Source organism: Panthera uncia, chromosome D1 (genome assembly GCF_023721935.1).
Source record: "Panthera uncia isolate 11264 chromosome D1, Puncia_PCG_1.0, whole genome shotgun sequence".
Classification (NCBI taxonomy): domain Eukaryota; kingdom Metazoa; phylum Chordata; class Mammalia; order Carnivora; family Felidae; genus Panthera; species Panthera uncia.
In genome coordinates, this window is record NC_064808.1 from 5219674 (window position 1) to 5235839 (window position 16166).

The 16166-nt window shown below is 61.7% G+C and overlaps 3 protein-coding genes across 5 annotated transcripts in view; 1 reads left to right on the forward strand and 2 right to left on the reverse strand.

Annotated features, from left to right (window-relative positions):
* Nucleotides 1-396: 396 nt before the first annotated feature.
* TMEM151A (transmembrane protein 151A) lies at nucleotides 397-4388 on the reverse strand. Its single transcript, XM_049642672.1, has 2 exons — nucleotides 4174-4388; nucleotides 397-1952 (listed from the first exon to the last, which is right to left on the reverse strand). The coding sequence occupies exons 1-2, from the start codon at nucleotides 4246-4248 to the stop codon at nucleotides 627-629; spliced, it is 1401 nt and encodes a 466-aa protein (XP_049498629.1). The 5' UTR covers nucleotides 4249-4388; the 3' UTR covers nucleotides 397-626.
* Nucleotides 4389-6724: 2336 nt separating this feature from the next.
* On the forward strand, nucleotides 6725-10959 carry YIF1A (Yip1 interacting factor homolog A, membrane trafficking protein). Of its 3 annotated transcripts, XM_049642689.1 has the most exons (8): nucleotides 6725-6933; nucleotides 7626-7837; nucleotides 8002-8106; nucleotides 8243-8321; nucleotides 9828-9885; nucleotides 10061-10216; nucleotides 10559-10652; nucleotides 10752-10959. In XM_049642689.1, the coding sequence occupies exons 1-8, from the start codon at nucleotides 6903-6905 to the stop codon at nucleotides 10896-10898; spliced, it is 882 nt and encodes a 293-aa protein (XP_049498646.1). In that variant the 5' UTR covers nucleotides 6725-6902; the 3' UTR covers nucleotides 10899-10959. The 3 variants fall into 3 exon arrangements, with proteins under 3 accessions (XP_049498646.1, XP_049498654.1, XP_049498637.1); XM_049642697.1 differs by lacking the exon at nucleotides 6725-6933 and having other exon boundaries at nucleotides 6969-7837; nucleotides 10728-10823; XM_049642680.1 differs by lacking the exon at nucleotides 6725-6933 and having other exon boundaries at nucleotides 7565-7837.
* A 380-nt stretch (nucleotides 10960-11339) lies between these two features.
* Nucleotides 11340-16166, reverse strand: part of CNIH2 (cornichon family AMPA receptor auxiliary protein 2) — a 6101-nt gene continuing 1274 nt past the window's right edge. Inside the window, exons 2-6 of the mRNA XM_049642712.1 lie at nucleotides 13384-13452; nucleotides 12857-12904; nucleotides 12486-12598; nucleotides 12204-12347; nucleotides 11340-12000 (exon numbers count right to left, since the gene is read on the reverse strand). Coding sequence (XP_049498669.1) covers nucleotides 11973-12000; nucleotides 12204-12347; nucleotides 12486-12598; nucleotides 12857-12904; nucleotides 13384-13452 — 402 coding nt within the window. The 3' untranslated portion in view covers nucleotides 11340-11972. The remainder of the gene's footprint in view (nucleotides 12001-12203; nucleotides 12348-12485; nucleotides 12599-12856; nucleotides 12905-13383; nucleotides 13453-16166) is intronic.

A 16166-nucleotide genomic window follows, 5' to 3' on the forward strand; every position in this document is an offset into this window, starting at 1 on the left:
GGAGTGTGATCAGGGACTGGCCCTCAGCAGAGACCAGAGGGCAGGCAGGGAAGGGCTTGTCAGGGCAGGAGGAGGGGGACTTCGGGCCCGTAGTGGGGCCAAGGCTACGGTGCCGCCCCACGGCCAGCTCCTCCGCTTCGTGGAGGCCAGCCCAACAGGGCATGGCCCCAAACCACCAATTTGTGCTTCTGGGTCGCTCGAGGGCTCCCAGTGCGGCCTCAGCCACGTAGGGCGGAGCCCAGAGGCGGCCCTGCGCCGCGTGCAACAGCTGTCCCCAGGACTCGTCCTCCATCTCGGGCTCTCTGGAAACTCGCCCCCCTGCCCTGCCCGAGAGGGCCTTAAGCCAGATCACCAGACGACAGTGCAGGGGTGGAACGTGGCCGTGGGGTGGGGGTGGGGGGGGGGGGGGGCGGGAGCCATGCCGGGACGGTTCAGAGACTCAACTTCGGCCGCGTCCGTCCGCTTACGCCCTCCGGTCCTTCAGTCTGTTTAAGGGCCTGGCCCCACCCCCCCCCCCCGTGCGCTGGTCTGTTTTCCCTCCCGTCTTGGACGACGACCGACCGCTCTGGCGTCGGAGCCCACGGTGGGACGGCGGGGAGGAGGCCGCTCTGGGCGCCGTGCGGGTCTCAGGGCGCCCCCTGCCCGTCCCCCTGGCAGCCGCCGTCGCCGTGGACGATGAGCACCGGGAAGTAAAGGGCGTCCTCGTAACACGGTGGGCTTTCCAGGGGCTCCGTGTCCTCTGCCCGGCGCCCCAGCGGCCCCCCGCTCAGGCTCCGGAAGACCCCCGGGGTGGCCCGGCCCCCGGCTCCCAGGGAGAGCCGGCTGCGGCTGAAAGGCAGGCGGGGCCCGCTGGGCCGGGCGGGGGGCAGCGAGTTGCTGCTGAGGGAGCGACGGCAGCGCTGGCAGCCGCGGAGGTAGGCGCCGGCGCCCATGACCACGGCCTCCGAGTAGCTGGGCACCAGCTGCCGGTTGGAGCAGATGTGCCACTCGAGCTCGGTGAAGTCCACCGTGGCCACGCGGGAGAGCGGCGGCCCGCTGGGCACGGCCCCGGGCGGGGGCGAGCCGGCGCCAAAGAGCTTCTCCACCTGGTAGTGCACGTGGGCCGTGCCGTAGGCCGCCACGACGCGCAGCGGCCAGGACAGCGTGGCCGCGGACACCAGCCAGAAGACCCAGGCGCGGGCGTACCAGGGCGGGCTGCGGGGGTCCGCGAAGACCATGAGCGACTCGCGGAAGTCCACGTCCTTCAGGTGCATGCCCTCGCGGGCCTCCAGGTAGTCGTCCAGGCCCTCGTTGGCGCTGAAGAAGCGGGCCCTCTGGGTGAGGTACGAGGCCTCGGCCTCGGCGCTGCCGAAGCTGAAGCACTTGGTGAAGCGCAGCCGCGTGGCCGCGTGGTCGGCCAGGCCCACGAGCTCCTTGGAGACGTCGCGGACGCCGTGGGCCGAGTAGTCAAACTCGCCGCGGGCCGTGCGGCTGTCCGCCCGCTCGTGGTAGACCTGCGTGGTGGTGTAGGCGTCGCCGTTCCGGTAGCGGGTGATCTGGCGGGTGCGCCGCACGTAGTGGTAGCTGGTGGCCTTCCACCAGACGCAGGGCGGCGCCTGCTGCAGCCGGCGGATCAGGGCGAGCACGGTGTTGGCGTCGGTGCGCGGCGCCTGGCACGACCGCACGTGGCAGTGCCAGCACTCGGCCAGGTAGAGGAGGTAGAGGAGGGACACGAAGGCCAGCGGGATGTATAGGTAGCCGTCAGAGCAAGGGCTGGCCGGGTAGGTGGGCGGCGGGCCCCCGGCCCCGCGGGCCAGAGCCGCCTCGGGCCCCAGGACCAGCCGCGGCACCGTGGCCAGGCGACACCAGGCCACCACGGCGCCACAGGCATGGATGAGCAGGGTGAGCAGCAGGCACTTCCAGTGCGACTCGCGGCACAGGGAGCTTCCCAGGGACTGTTTCAAGGGCCGCTGCTGCGGGGCGGAGAGAGGAGAGGCGCGGGTCAGGACGGGGCCTCGGCCTCGGCCACGCCTGGCCCTCTGCCGAAGCCCCGCGAGGGAGGCGGGGCGACGCTCCCCACTCCACGGAGGAGGAAACCGAGGCTCCGGGGGAGCGAGCCCCCTGCTCCGTGCCTCACCCTTCTAGCTCTAACTCCGTGGAGCCGCAGGGGTCCAACTCGGGCCCATCTGCCCCGAGCCTGTCCTCCACTGTGCCCCATCATCTCCGCCAAGGGCACCTAGGGACAAGACAGACCCGTCTCTGCCAAGAGAAGAAGGGACGCGACTGGCCACTGAGAAAACTGAGCGCTGGTCCCAGCTCTACCCTTAACTTGCCGTGTGGCCTTGGCCGTATTCCTGCCCTCGCTGGGCCCCGGTTCCTGGGCCTGTTGGCACGGGAGGCCAGGGCGGCAGGGGTCCTGACGGTGAAGAGCATGCGCTTTAGAGCCCCACCGCTCGGGAGGCAGTGCCAGCTCCACCACTGACCGTATGACTCGGGCAGGTCCCTCTCTGGACCTCAGTCTCCTCATCTGTAAACTGGGGCGTTTGGGAGGATCCAACGAGATCGTCCGCGTGGCGATCTCAGCACAGGGTCTGTTTCCCTGAGACTCCCTCTGGTCCTTTGGTTCCAACTTGGAGACTCGGGAGAAGCTCTTAAGTGAGAAAGAGGAAGAGCTGGGAACGGAGGAGGTGTGAGTCTGGGGGGAGCAGATGGAGCGCGTCCCCCCGCCTCCATCCCTCCATCCCCCTCCATCCCCCTCCATCCCCCATCTGCGCCAGGACGGAGGGGGTGGAACACAGCTGCTGGGCAGCAGGGGCCACTCCCAGGCCCAGAGGGTTTGGCCTGCCCTCCCCTGCCCGCCCAGCCCCCACCTCACCTCCAGGGGGCCTGTGGACACCGAAGTGGGGAGGGGGTGGGGAAAGGAGGGGAAAAAGAAAGAGAAGGGAGAGGTGGCCTGGTGGAGACAGCAGAGGTGGAGTCAAGGGGCCATGACTCCAAACTCTGGGACCCGAGAGGAGAGGAAACGCCCCCCCCCCCGCCCCGCCCAGCCCAGGGTGGCCTGTCCTACCCCGCCAGTCACCCACCACAGGTACACATCGCCACCACGACCCGCAGGGCCAGTCGGATGCACGCACCCACACCTCCACACCCCCACCGTGTTTGTCACAGACCCACCAGCCACAGACGTGCGCGCTGCCCGTTCATCCCAGGCACCAGACCCTCCCCAGTGCCCGGGGCACAACCCCTCAAACCGGAACGTGGTGCCCAGGCGCACGCGCTCGCCCACGCACACAGGCACACACCCCACCCAGACCCGCCCACCACAGGACACACACGCAAATACCAATGACACACCGACGGAGGCCCGGCTACACGCCAGACCCTCACCTGACCACAGTGCGCAACCCCCAACCCCACCCCTACTGCCACCTGACACCCACCCTAGACTCCGCAGAAGAAACCCACCCGCGACGGAACACATGCACGCGTGACCACATCGCTCCAGCCGAGGCCCCCGCCGTCACCCGAGGTGTGAGGGGCGCGGACTAACATTCACACGCCCGCAGGCGCACCACAGCCGCCCAAACACACAGAGCCACTCACCACCTATCACCCCAGCACCCCACACGGGGCTCCAGGCCCCTGAGGACCCTCTCCCTGGCTAGGGCTGAGGAGGGGCCACCCTGGGGGTCCCAGCCAGCAGGATGGGCCCTGTGGCCTCAGCACGGGGAGAGGAGAAAGGGGAACCGGAGGCCTCCTCCTTTCCTCTTTTCCCTCCTCCCTCCGCTCCCTCCCCCAAGTCCCGGCCACCGCTGCTGCATTGCAGGCGCCGCCCGGGCACCTCGTGAGCCGCTGGGCTGGGCCGGGGGCCTGACCCCGGGGCCTTGGGGGTGAGGGGCAGCGCTGCGGAAGGAGGGCGCGCAGGAGCCGGGCGCTGACGTCACAGGAGGGCGGGGGGCGGGAAGAAGGGGCGCCCGGGGTTGGAATCGCCCCCTCCTCCCTTTCCAGCCGCCCCACCCCGACCCCCACGCGAGCCCCTAGCCTCGCAGGGCGCCGGCTACCCTAATGACGTCATTGGCAACAGGGGTTTGGGGACTTCCCTCCTCAGCCCCTGTCCTGGGGTTGGCCCCTTCCCTTGTCCCCCTCACCCTGTTCCAGCCCCGGCTCCGGCCCCCCAACACACAGCGGCCGTACCTCCTCCCGCAGCGGCTCGCCGTCCGGGATGAACTCGGGCACCTCCCCGCTGTCTCCTCCGCCGCCCTCGGGCATGGTGTCCTGGCTGCTTGGGCGGCCCGGGCCCGGGCCCCGGGCATGATAGGGGGGGAGCGCAGAGGGCTGCGGCGCGGCCCCGAGGGCGTCCGCTCGGCTCAGCGGCCGCACAGGGAGTGCGCGGAGCTCGAGCTCGAGCGCGGTGGCGGCGGCAGCGTTGGCGGCCGCGGTGCCCGGCGCCCCGCCCTCCGCTGACCCCGCCCCCGCGGCACCCGCGGCGCCGCCGGCAGCGCCTGGCACCGGCGGGCGCTGCCTCCGCCCCCGAGAACCCCAGTCTGGCGGACCCAAGCTTGGGTTCCCCTCCCGCCGCGCTGGCGCTTGCGACCTTGGCCGAGTCCTTGCTCTCAGAGCCTGTTGCCCCTGCTGTAAAATGAGGACAGGGAATCTCGAAGATGGGTAATACCCCCCGCGGTCCCGTCTCTGAGGTGTAGGCCCAAGCCTAAGCCCACCTGGACCCCACCCCGGAAGCCTTGCGTGTAGGGGAGAAAGCGGTCACAACCCAGAAAGGTGAGATACGCCTCGTTTGCTGGCCCGAGGTGCGGGCTTCACGTAGAGCAGGCAGGTTGCGCAGGCCAGGACACCCAGGGCCCCAAGCTTCGTGACCTTGGGCCTGCACTTTTCACCTCAACCTCCGTTTTCCCATCTGAGAAATGGGAGTAGAAAGGTGCACAAGCATTCATCATGACGTACAGGGGAATGGGATCTGTCCTTCATGGGAGGACACCCTCATTCCACGTGGTGGCCCCAGTGTTGTTCCCTGGCCCTCAGGGGCCTCAGCCCATCTGCCTCTGGGTCTGGACCTAGCCCTCAAGGTAGACAATCAGTTGGTGGGACACAGGGAATGCTAGGTTGGGTTGCTTTTCGACTTTTTTTTTTTTTTTTTTTTTTTTTTGCAAAGGGAACTCAAAGACCATTCAGTTTAATATGCCTACCCATTTGAAGATGAGGTATTGAAATGGTCGAGAGAGTAAAGGACTGACCCAGGGCTACATTTATTTATTGATTATTTATTTATTGGGCACAGATGTGTATTGGATATCTTCTATATCCAAGTACTGCGCTTGGCACTGTGAAGACAAGGGTAGGAGTGGAGAAAGACACAGGGCCTGTCCTAATGGAATTTACATACAGGGCAAAGTGGTGTTCCCAGAGGGAGCCTAGAACTCGGCCTCCAGGTTCAACCCCCAGCCAGGTCATTCCTCTGTTCCCTTTGTCTCTCTGAGACACAAGTCAAACTGATTCTTAAAGGATAACTAGACTTTCGACAAATGGATATGAGGAGGAGGGGCATCCCAGGTGGAGGGGACTTTTGAGCAAAGACACTGCGATTAGACCACGTGGGTTGTGTTCAGACAGTAGGAGAGTAACCTGGTGTAACCAGACACTGGCTAGCTAACTAGAGGCAGATCGCAGAGGACCTGATTTTGCTCTCTAGAAAGTGGTGGCTGAAAGTGTGTGAGAGAGGCCCCTGAAGACTGTTGCCGAGGAGGGTGCGAGTGGTCAGAAACTGGGCGGAGAGGAAGGAAACCCCAGCTTCACTTTAAGATGGGCGGCAAGGGCAGCAATGACTCAGGAGTATCAGCTGCAGCTTCAGGAGGTGGATCAGCACACCTCCACCCCCTAAATCGGCTGGACCACGGGAGAGTTGACGGGCCAGGACTGGTGCAGGATCCTGTCCCAACGAACGATACCATCCAATCTCTGGGACTTCAGACCTTCTGGATTTTTCAATATTTGTAATGTACGTGTGTCTCAAGAGCCCAGACCCTCAATCAAGAGCTCAGACCCAATCTCTGGGATTTCAGACCTTCTGGAATTTTCAATATTTGTAGTGTGTACGTGTGTCTCAAGAGCAGCAGGGTCCCGGGGTCTGCAGGATAGCCGTCAGTGGCTGTGGGATATTTCAGCACCGGACAACGGACAGCACCCGCGCGGGAAGGAGGGGTGGGAGCGGGGGGAGGAGCCAGCTTCCGGGGCTCGCTTGGCCGCGCTGTCACTACCCGGCGCGGCCTCCTACTAACACCTCGCGGGTTGCCTGGGCTCCGCTCCAGGGCTGGGGGGAGTATGGAGGACGGGAGAGGAAAGAGAGCATTGAGAGGGAGAGGCAGGAGCCCCGAGGGGTGGGACTTGATAGAACCCCACCGACCCATCCCCTCCTGGAGCACATCCGGCGAGCGAAACTTGGTTCCCGGACTCCCGCCTCCTCCAGGTCTCCAACCGGTGTAGTCGTGGCAGGGCGAGCGTCAAGTACCCCACTGCGCAGGCGCGGAAATAATTCTCAACACCCTCTTACTTTAACCCAACTATTGGCTGTTCTGGGCACAAACTAGCAAACGCAACATCCAATCCGAGAGTGCCTCGAATTGCTCCGCCTATCCTCCTCCCGGAAGTTGACTACTGCCGAATCCAATTCAGCGAGGCCGCGCCAGCAGCCAATTGGGAGAAGGGAGGGGCGAGTTGGCGCCGCCGAGGAGCCAATGGCAGGCGACGGAGGATAACGCTGCGGACATGGCGGCTGTGGTCGAAGAGCTCGCGGACGTGTCGGGCTTCTCCATAACCTCAGTCGGTGCTCAGGGTGCGGAGCTGCTGCCTTATTAGTATTCTCACCCACGAGGCGGCGCAGCGGGCCCCTGGGGAGAGCCAGCATCGCGGCCATGGCTTATCACTCGGGATACGGAGCCCACGGTGCGTGGGGCGCGGGGCGGGTGGGACGCGGCCCGACCGGCCGGAGGAGGGTCGGCGGCGCGGCCCTCTCACCCCGAGGGAGAGGGGCAGCCGTGACCGCTCCCCGGGGCGGCGGGTGTCTTTCGGGTTTCCGCCCTGCGCGACTCAGCAACGCGTCCCGGACTTCGCCCTCGGCCCAATCCCGAGATCGGGCGGTGACAGCACAGCTGGGTTGCCCATGCTAGACCAGCACAAACGGAGTCTGCCTCCAAAACTTTCTTTACCTGTCATGACCCTGGTAGGGGCCCTCGCCACTGCGCAGGGCCTTTGGGTACTCAGCTGTCTTCTTTCCCACTCTTGTTTATGCGGGATGCCTTCCCAGTTATCTTCTCCACCTAGTAAACTTCTACTCACTCTCCCAAGGCTCAATTCAGAGATCACTTCCCTTGAGAAGACCCCCAGGAGCCCCCAGGTGGGCAACCACTTCCAGGTGCTGCCTTAGCTCTTTCTTTGCCTACATTTAACACCTCTGGGAAAGGGTCCTTCTTCAAAGTTCTTTCTGGATTACCTATCCCCATCCAGCATGTATTTCACTAACTGATTGCTTGGTGCCCCCAGGACCCATACAGGGCTGCGCAGTCTGGGGAGGGGGTGGTGGTTTGGGCTCATGCTTGGTATTCCTGTCACCTACTCTAGTACCTACAAACCCACAGGCTCCAAGCACAGGGCCCGGGCAGCTCCAGATCCCCCTCCCCTCTTCGATGACACAAGCGGTGGTTACTCCAGCCAGCCAGGGGGATACCCAGCCCCAGGAGCCGACGTGGCCTTCAATGTCAACCACTTGCTTGGGGACCCCATGGCCAACGTGGCTATGGCCTATGGCAGCTCCATCGCATCCCATGGGAAGGACATGGTGCACAAGGAGGTGTGGCCTGCCCCCAGGGCAAGGGTGGCAAGATTTCTGGCCAGGGCTGGGGCATCACGGGATCCCACCTAATTGTCACAGCAGCCCTCAGGGAAGGAGCACACCCTGGAGCACCCTGAGGTTTGGTGTGCAGCTTGCCCACAGCCTCCTCTCTCCTCTCCCAGCTGCACCGTTTTGTGTCTGTGAACAAACTCAAGTATTTTTTTGCTGTGGACACAGCCTATGTGGCCAAGAAGTTGGGGCTACTGGTCTTCCCCTATACACACCAGGTGAGCTGCCTACCAGGTGAACTGGCGGGGCCCTGTGCCTCCCTCATCCTTTCCCAGAGTTTGGCCCCCAGACCTCAACGCCCTTTCTTCTCTTCTCATCTTTTACTCCTGACCTGGCCGCCGCCGCCGCCGCCAGAACTGGGAAGTGCAGTACAGTCGCGACATGCCTCTGCCACCACGGCAAGATCTCAACGCCCCTGACCTCTATATCCCCAGTGAGTCTTTCTTTGACCTGGGCTGGGAGTTGTGGGGGGACCTGTGCCTCGAGGCACCAGTGAGAAGAGAGAGGCTCACGCGTCGATTCAGCATCTGCTTTTGGTGCTTTTGTGTGTGGCGATTGCTAGACGCCAGGTAGGCGAGAGTAGGGGGACCGGTGAGGGATTTCCTGGCTGTGCCTTCAGTGCCCTCAGGGTGTTCCCTTTGGAGACCTTCTTGCCTCTTGACTGGGACCATGTCCCTCTCCAGCCTGGAGCTCTGGGTTTAGACCTGGCCCTGCAACTTCCAGCTATGGGACCTCAGGCTGGCTACTTTTATTCTTCCGGAAACCAGGAATTACCACAGTCTCTACCACAAAGGATTGCGGTGGAGCTTCAGTGAGGTGATGTGTGCTCAGCAGGAAGCACACTTTAAATCATTACTGTCATTGTTGTTACTTACCCCCCAAGTCCTGCTCCAACATTTCCTCCTCTGAGGAAGTGATCACTCCCTTATGGGCTCCCATAACCGCCCGTCCACCTGGCACATGGCACGGGGTCAGGCCGCCCACGTTGTATAGTGGCTGGCAGACTCTGCATTTGACTCCTCTCTGTCCCGGGGCCTGTACAAGGCGCAGCCCGTGGTGGGTACCCTAGAGTAGGGGTGAGTGTGCCCGGGTCAGCCCTCAGCGGGGTTGCTAGAGCAGCCAGTGCTAGTGAGGGCAGCCAGTCAGCCCAGTTGCTCTGGGAGGGCCACAGGTTCTTCCATCCTTCATTCCATTTTCTCTCAGAGCCACCTGGTAAGGCAGGAACTGCCATCTCTGTTTTCCATGTTGAAGCCAAGGATCAGAGAGACTCGAATCTCTTTGACGCCACGTAGCTTATAGGTGATAGAGCTGGCTCCTGACTCCAGACCCTGTGCTCTTTGGTGGGCACATCAGTTCTGGTGCTTCAGGGGGCAGAGAACAGGGCTGAAGAGTTACAGTTGCTGTGAAAGCCCAGCTCCCACTGGCTCTGAGCTTTTGTGCAAACAGCAGAGGTAAACCTGGAGCCCTCTATGTTGGCAGGATGGCCAGAGCCATAGCCAGTGCCAATGGCCAGACGTAAGAAGAAGTCATCCTCATGGCCTGGACTCCAGGGACAGCCTGAGTTGTCTTCAAGCCTGTATTTTGGTCCTATAGTCTTGTGTGAGATCAGTTTGGCCCCTGCCAGCTCATCTAGGATTAGCAATGCCCTTGGCCTGTGATGTAGTTAGAGTCACAGCAGGAAGCTGGTAAATTTCCTAGCACAGGGATAGGGAAGGAGGCAGCTTGGTGGTCCTGAGAGAAGGGTCAGGTAGCATTTACACAGGGAGAGAGAGCTGAGCAGGCAGGGTATTGGGGAGCTGACTATGGAGGCTGAGCATGAGGGGATATGCAGGGAAGGAAGTATAGGGAGAAGGTGGGGAGTGTAAATGGCCTCAAATACCCAGTTAGGGGGTTCGGATTGAGGAAAACAGGCTGACGGCATCTCTCTGGCTCTTGGCAGCAATGGCCTTCATCACCTACGTGCTGTTGGCTGGGATGGCACTGGGCATTCAGAAAAGGTCAGTGCCAAGGCCCTCCTCCGTTCCTACCAGCTTTCCCTCCTGACTGCTCTCCTCACCTCCCCAGGGGACCTCTGGCAGGTCCTAAGCCCACCCCATGTCCTCAGGCTCAACCTGCCAAACAGGATGGCTGGTGTCTGAACTCACCCCCACCCCCACCCCCTCGTGGCCACAGGTTCTCCCCAGAAGTGCTGGGCCTGTGTGCAAGCACGGCGCTGGTGTGGGTCGTGATGGAGGTGCTAGCCCTGCTCCTGGGCGTCTACCTGGCCACCGTGCGCAGTGACCTGAGCACCTTCCACCTGCTAGCCTACAGCGGCTACAAATATGTGGGGTGAGTACCCCTGCACTCTTTCGCACTCGTCTCGGGAACTGTGTACCGTTGTTAGATCAAGAATGTATGGAGAGCCGCTCCGGGAACACAGGGGAGAAGGGCCTTGAGCTGGGGTCGTGAAGGAGGTCTCAGATCCAGGTGCTAGGGCTGAGTCCTAGGCCTGCCAGATTCATTTTGAGTCTAGGACCCTGTGGGGACAGATTGGAGATAAAGGGCCCCAGCGGTGGTGGTCAGGGTCTAGGCTGGGTGGTGGGGCCGGTCTCAGGCCTGGATCGTTGGAAGGTCTCCAACATCTTCTTTCTCCTCTCCCCCCACCCCTCCCAACACCCCACACCCCTGCAGGATGATCCTCAGTGTGCTCACAGGGCTGCTTTTCGGCAGCGATGGCTACTATGTGGCACTGGCCTGGACTTCGTCTTCACTCATGTACTTCATCGTGAGTCTGGGGCTGCCCCTCCCGCCTCTTCCCCCGGGGTTGGAGCTGGGGCCGAGCCTCCCCGTCCTGGCACAGCTTCAGCTCTCTCCTTTCTTCTAGGTGCGCTCTTTGCGAACAGCAGCCCTGGGCCCCGACACTATGGGGGGCCCAGCTCCCCGGCAGCGTCTCCAGCTCTACCTGACTCTGGGAGCTGCAGCCTTCCAGCCCCTCATCATATATTGGCTGACCTTCCACCTGATCCGGTGACCTTTGGCTCCCACTGGCACTGATTTTTCCATATATTGAAGATTTGATTTCCTTGATTGTATTTGACCCTTGTTCCTGGGGCCTGAGGTGGTGGTGGTGGTGGGGGGGGGGGTGGTCTCCATTGCCCAGGGTTTATCGGGCTCTAGGGACCCAGGAGAGGGCTTCCTGGAGTTGGTGGTCTTGATACTGCTTTGAAAGGCAGATGGAAGGGTTTTAGCAGCAATAGCTGTTTGGCTGTGACCAGGAAAGTGAGGACAGAAGGGAGCAGCTGCCAAGGAGACCTCGAAGGCCTCTCTGATCCATCTGAGGGGGTCCCTGGAGGGTTCGATGGGCCAGTGGTTTGAGCCTCTGTCCTGAGGATTTAGCTCAGGGCTGTCCCCTATAAGTCCCTTTGCCCCCATGTCCTCTTCAAGCCTTTCAGGAGCAGAACTGGGGCCCACGTGTTTGCAGTAGTTTATTCATATTTTGTCACAAATGGCCGGGGAGGGGGTGCCGGACTCCTCCAGGCAACATAGAAAATAGGTCCAAGAGACAGGACAGGCTGGGGTTGGGGCAAGTGGGAATGGGGAAGGGGGAGATCTGGAGAGAGAGCCTGGGGGAGGGGAGAGGGCAGACTAGGGGTGGGGCTGCCCCCCTGCTGAGCCTGCTCATTCCCGGTGTGGGTACCCCCCCCACCTGCAGGGGGAGCCTCAGGGTGGGGGTGGAGGGGGGTGGCCTAGAACTTCCAGGGTCAAGCCCTGCCCCTTGGCAGGGCCCGTGTCCCCCCCCCCCCCCCCCACCGAAGTGGACAAGGCTGGAGGTTCCACCCCTTCCAAGACTGACTGCCATGCCTACAGGCTGGCAGAGGAGCCCCTGCCCCTATTTAGAGCTCTGCCCAGCCCTAGTCCAAGGGGAGGGGGCTCTGAAGGCGGGAGGTCCCCGCAGCAGCAGTTTGGGGGGGGGGCGTGGAGAGGAGGCTGGGGGCACCAGTGCCCCCTCCCTCCCCGGGGCTGAGGCCTCTGCGGCCGAGGGGCAGGGCTGGGGGTGCACAGGCGTCCGGTCCATTCTGGGCTTGCTCCCTGGCCGGCTTCCCCCTTAGAAACTCACCAACGTATAAACCATACTGTGGGGAGATGAGGCAATGAGCCAAGTCCTGAGTAGGCCCAGCTACTGGCCACCCCCCCCCCCCCCCCATACCCTGGGTTGCCCTCAGTCCTCAAGGGAAAAAGGCAGAAACTTGGGGCCCAACCACTCCTAGGATTGGAAGCATGGGACCTAGAGCATCCCTTCCCTGACTTCTGACTGCCATGAGCAGGGCCTCCTCACCTGTACAGGTAATAGAAGAAGGAGAGCAGGTAGAAGGCGAGTTTGCACCAGGACTCCTTCTGGCAGTAGTTGAGGATGTCAGCATTCATGATGGAGACCGCATCATACATGACCTCGGAGCCATCCGCAGGACGATGGAAGTACCTGGGGTGAAGGAGGGGCCTGAGCGCCCACCATCAAAGCGTCCACCCCCATCTTGCCCCTGCTTCTCCACCTCACTCCCCCACGCCCCACCAGGACAGTTTCCAGAGGTGGGAGAGAGGGGGATGTTGAGGTCCTCACCTCCAGAGGTGGTAGAAGAGGAGGGGGATGTTGAGGCCCAGGGTCACCCACTCTGCTGCACACAGAAACATCAGACAGAAGAGGCCGTGGATGGAGTATTCTGGGACCACCAGCTGGGGAGGGAGGATGAGAGGTCAGCTGCCCGGTGCCAGGACAGACCCCAGCTTCAAGGGCACAGAGGGGAGCTGGGATTCGGGAGGTGCCCCCTCCCCCACCGTGACCTCGGGATTAAAGGGGTCTCTAGCCTCCCACTCCCTCCCGGTGGCAGAGCTGACCAAGCAGGTCCCAGAGGGGTAAGGCCCTGGTGCGGGTCACAGGAGAGTAGGGCTGAGCTGGGCTAGAAGCCTCCTGCTACCAGCCCTGACACTGACCTTCCTCAGGAGGCAGCAGATGCGTTCGATGTTTTTTAAACGCTCGCGCTGTAGGGGGAGGAAAAGGCCGCCATGGGGGAGGCGGAGGAGCGGGCAATAGGGGCGTCCCCCCCCCCCCCCGGGGGGCCCCCCCCCCCCCCCGCCGCCGCCGCCGCCGCCGCCGCCGTCCCTACGTCCCCACGTCCCCGGCCGACCTGCACGTGGCCGCCAGGGGGCGCCAGAGCAGCTTGCGGCAGGGCAGCAGCCGCGCCGTCCCCATGGCAACCGTCGCCATGGAGGGACCTTCACCCGCGTCTCCACGGCAACGGCCCAGAGCCTGGCAACGGCCGCTCCGCCAGGAGGAACCCGAGCCCTGAGCCCGCGCCAGGTGTTTGCTGGGGGCGGGGACAGACAGGAAGGGGCACAGCCGCCGGTCCCCCCCCCCCCAACACCCCCTTCTTCCCCTTCCCCACCCACCCCCCTTCGCCTGCGACAGATGGAAAGACAGACGGACGGACACACCTCAGCACAGCACATGTATCACTTACTGCCCGCGCTGGGTTCCCCTGATCGATGGGGTTCTTGAAGTCGGTCCGCAGCTCGTCAAAGGCTATGATCTGGGAGAGGGGCGTGTGCCCGTCAGGGCGGGGGCAACAGTTTATGAGTTCCCCCCATCCACCCTTCTGTGGGATAGGAATTCACACATGGGGACTGGACCAGATGGAAGCTTGCTGCACAGGTGGAGAAACTGAGGTTGAGGGAAGGGCAGGGCCTGGCTCAAGGTCACACAACAGTCTGGAACAAGTCCTAGTGTGCTAATGCCCAAGTCAAGCCATGTTCACGATGCCTCCACCCAAAACATTCCAAGAGATGGTGTCTTAATCTGCCCTGTGCTGACCACTGGGGCCCCAGAAGCCTGGGACACAGCCCTTGCTTGAGAGGACCTCATATGCTTGGGAGGACTGTGAACTATATTCCAGGGTGATCAGGGCTACTGGGGTGCTTGGTCCAGCGTTAGAAGCGATGGGGGGGTGGGGGTGGTCAGACTGGACTCGGAGTGGGTGTTCGGTGAACAAATGGGGGAAGGGAGTCCAAACATCTGGTCTGAGCTTACAGGATCTGCAGCCCATCTCTCACATTCCCATCTTCCTTCCCTCTTTTCACTCTGGCCCCATGAAATCTGCAGCTTCCTGAATGTTCCTTAGTCTCTCAACCTTCTGCCTTTGTACCTGCTGTTCCTGATGTTTGGACTCTAATTCTAAAAGTAATGGGAGCCATTGAGGGGTGTAAAGCAGCAGAGTAGGGTGGTCAGGCTAATGTTTTAGGATAGATGAAGCAGGAGGTACACATTGGCTAACAGTCCCAGCCAAGACATACATGATGCCTACTCTATGCCAGCAGCTTTATGTTTACTAACTCATTTAATGCTTGCAACAACCTGATGACGTAGGTACTGCTATATCCATTTTGCAGATAAAGAAACTGAGACTGGTTAAGTGACTTGTCCAAGGCTACACATAGCTAGTCAGCGGTAAGAATGGATTCTAACTCAGACTCCAGAGTTAAAATTCTTAACTGCTTAGGCCAGGCCAGAGAACTGTTGGGGGTGGGTGGGGGGAGGACTCACATTGATAGTGATCTGAGTGAGGAGAATGGCAGTGAGGGTGGAGAGGTGTGGACGGATTCCAGAGCTATTTAGAAGCCAGACTCCAGAGGGCTTGAATGGCAGCAGAGTGGAGGCAGAGGGGCCCAAGTTGCCTTTGGGTGTTCGGGCATCTGGTAGATGGCAGTGTCCTCATTGGGATGGGGAACTCCTGGGAGGAACAGGTGTTTGAGGGGACGATGGGACAGACCTGGGTGGGGGGTGGGTGGGTGCAGCTAGCATGGGAAGAGGTCTGGAAGAAAAGCCTTCTGAGATCCCCTCCTCTCAGCACCAGCCCTAGGACGAGGCACGCACAGGGCCCACACCCCCAAGCATCTCAGACCCCAGACGGCTTGGAGGGAGAGAACATGGGCTTCCTGGAGGGAGCTGGGCCATCTGGAGCAGCACCCCTCTCCCCATGAACTCTGGGCAGCCACCTGCCCGCCAGACACAGCAACAGGGTCCAGCAGGGAGCGGAAGGGTGCCGTCTGTCTGCCCCAGAGCTGGCACCACCAGCAGGCAGCGGGTGTCATGCCTCCCACCCCCCAGGCTGCCTAGCGCTGACTCAGCCCCCTGGAACAAACAATCCCCCACGATGACAGCTGACACACGTCAGTCGCCATCAGGGATGCCTAGCAACCAGTGGGGACTGGGTCAGGGTCTGGGGTGGGATCTGGGGTCCTGCCCTGGAAGTTTCTAGTTCTTACCAATTTGGATTCAGGACCACACCTCCTATGCCCATCCCCCAACTCCCTTAGTAGGACATGTTCTGGGCACTATGATGTATATACAACAAACCCATTTTGCCCACAAGGAAACAAACAGACTCGGCATGGGTGACTTGCTAAGACCACCCAACTAAATAGTTAAGTGAACACAGTGCTTGACACATAATAGGTGCTCAATGAATATTTGTCGAGCCCTTTCCCCCAGCCTAGGAGCCCCACAAGGGCAAAGCCTGAGTCTTATTCATCCTTGACTCCCCCACAGCTGCTAGAGCCTGGTGGTCTCAGCGCTTCCTATTGACACAGGTGTGTGGAATGGAGGGCTGCTCCGAGTGGTCCCTAAGGATAGGGACCACCAGAGGGTCTGCGGGAGGCCTCTGGGTGGGCAGGGGTGTGGAAAGGGGCTTCTTGAATTCCAGGAAACTTTCTCCCAGGAGCTGTTTGGCTCTGTGTTCCCAGCCTGCGGCCCTCAATTTCTTCCAATCTACAGGACCCCAGCCCTCCTGTCCCCAGACCACACATAGGATTGTCCACTGCCCTGGGATGAGATAGGAGAGATCGAGATGGAAAGGGGGGGGCAGTATGGAGGCAGAGAAAGAGGAAGATAAGAAAAAGCAACTAAGAGACCCACAGAATGAGAGAGAGAGAGAGAGAGGCACAAAGCCAGGCTTAAGGCTGGAGATGGGGGGTGGTGCATGTTGTAAAGTGCCTGTAGGGCCTCACTCCTCACACAGGAAGGGTGCAGAGTCCACGGAATCCTGATGCCAAGGAGACAGGCAGCTGCAGGGCAAGGGGGATTGTGAAGGGAGAGCTTGGTCAAGGGCCAGGGAGGATCCGGGGCCAGGCAGCAGGTCCCAGGAAAAGAGAGAGGAAGTGGGGAGACCGGGAAGGAAGCAGGTGAGGTGATGAGGAGGAAGCGATAGGAAGGAAAGAAGGGGATACGGGGGGGGGGGGGGGGGGGGGA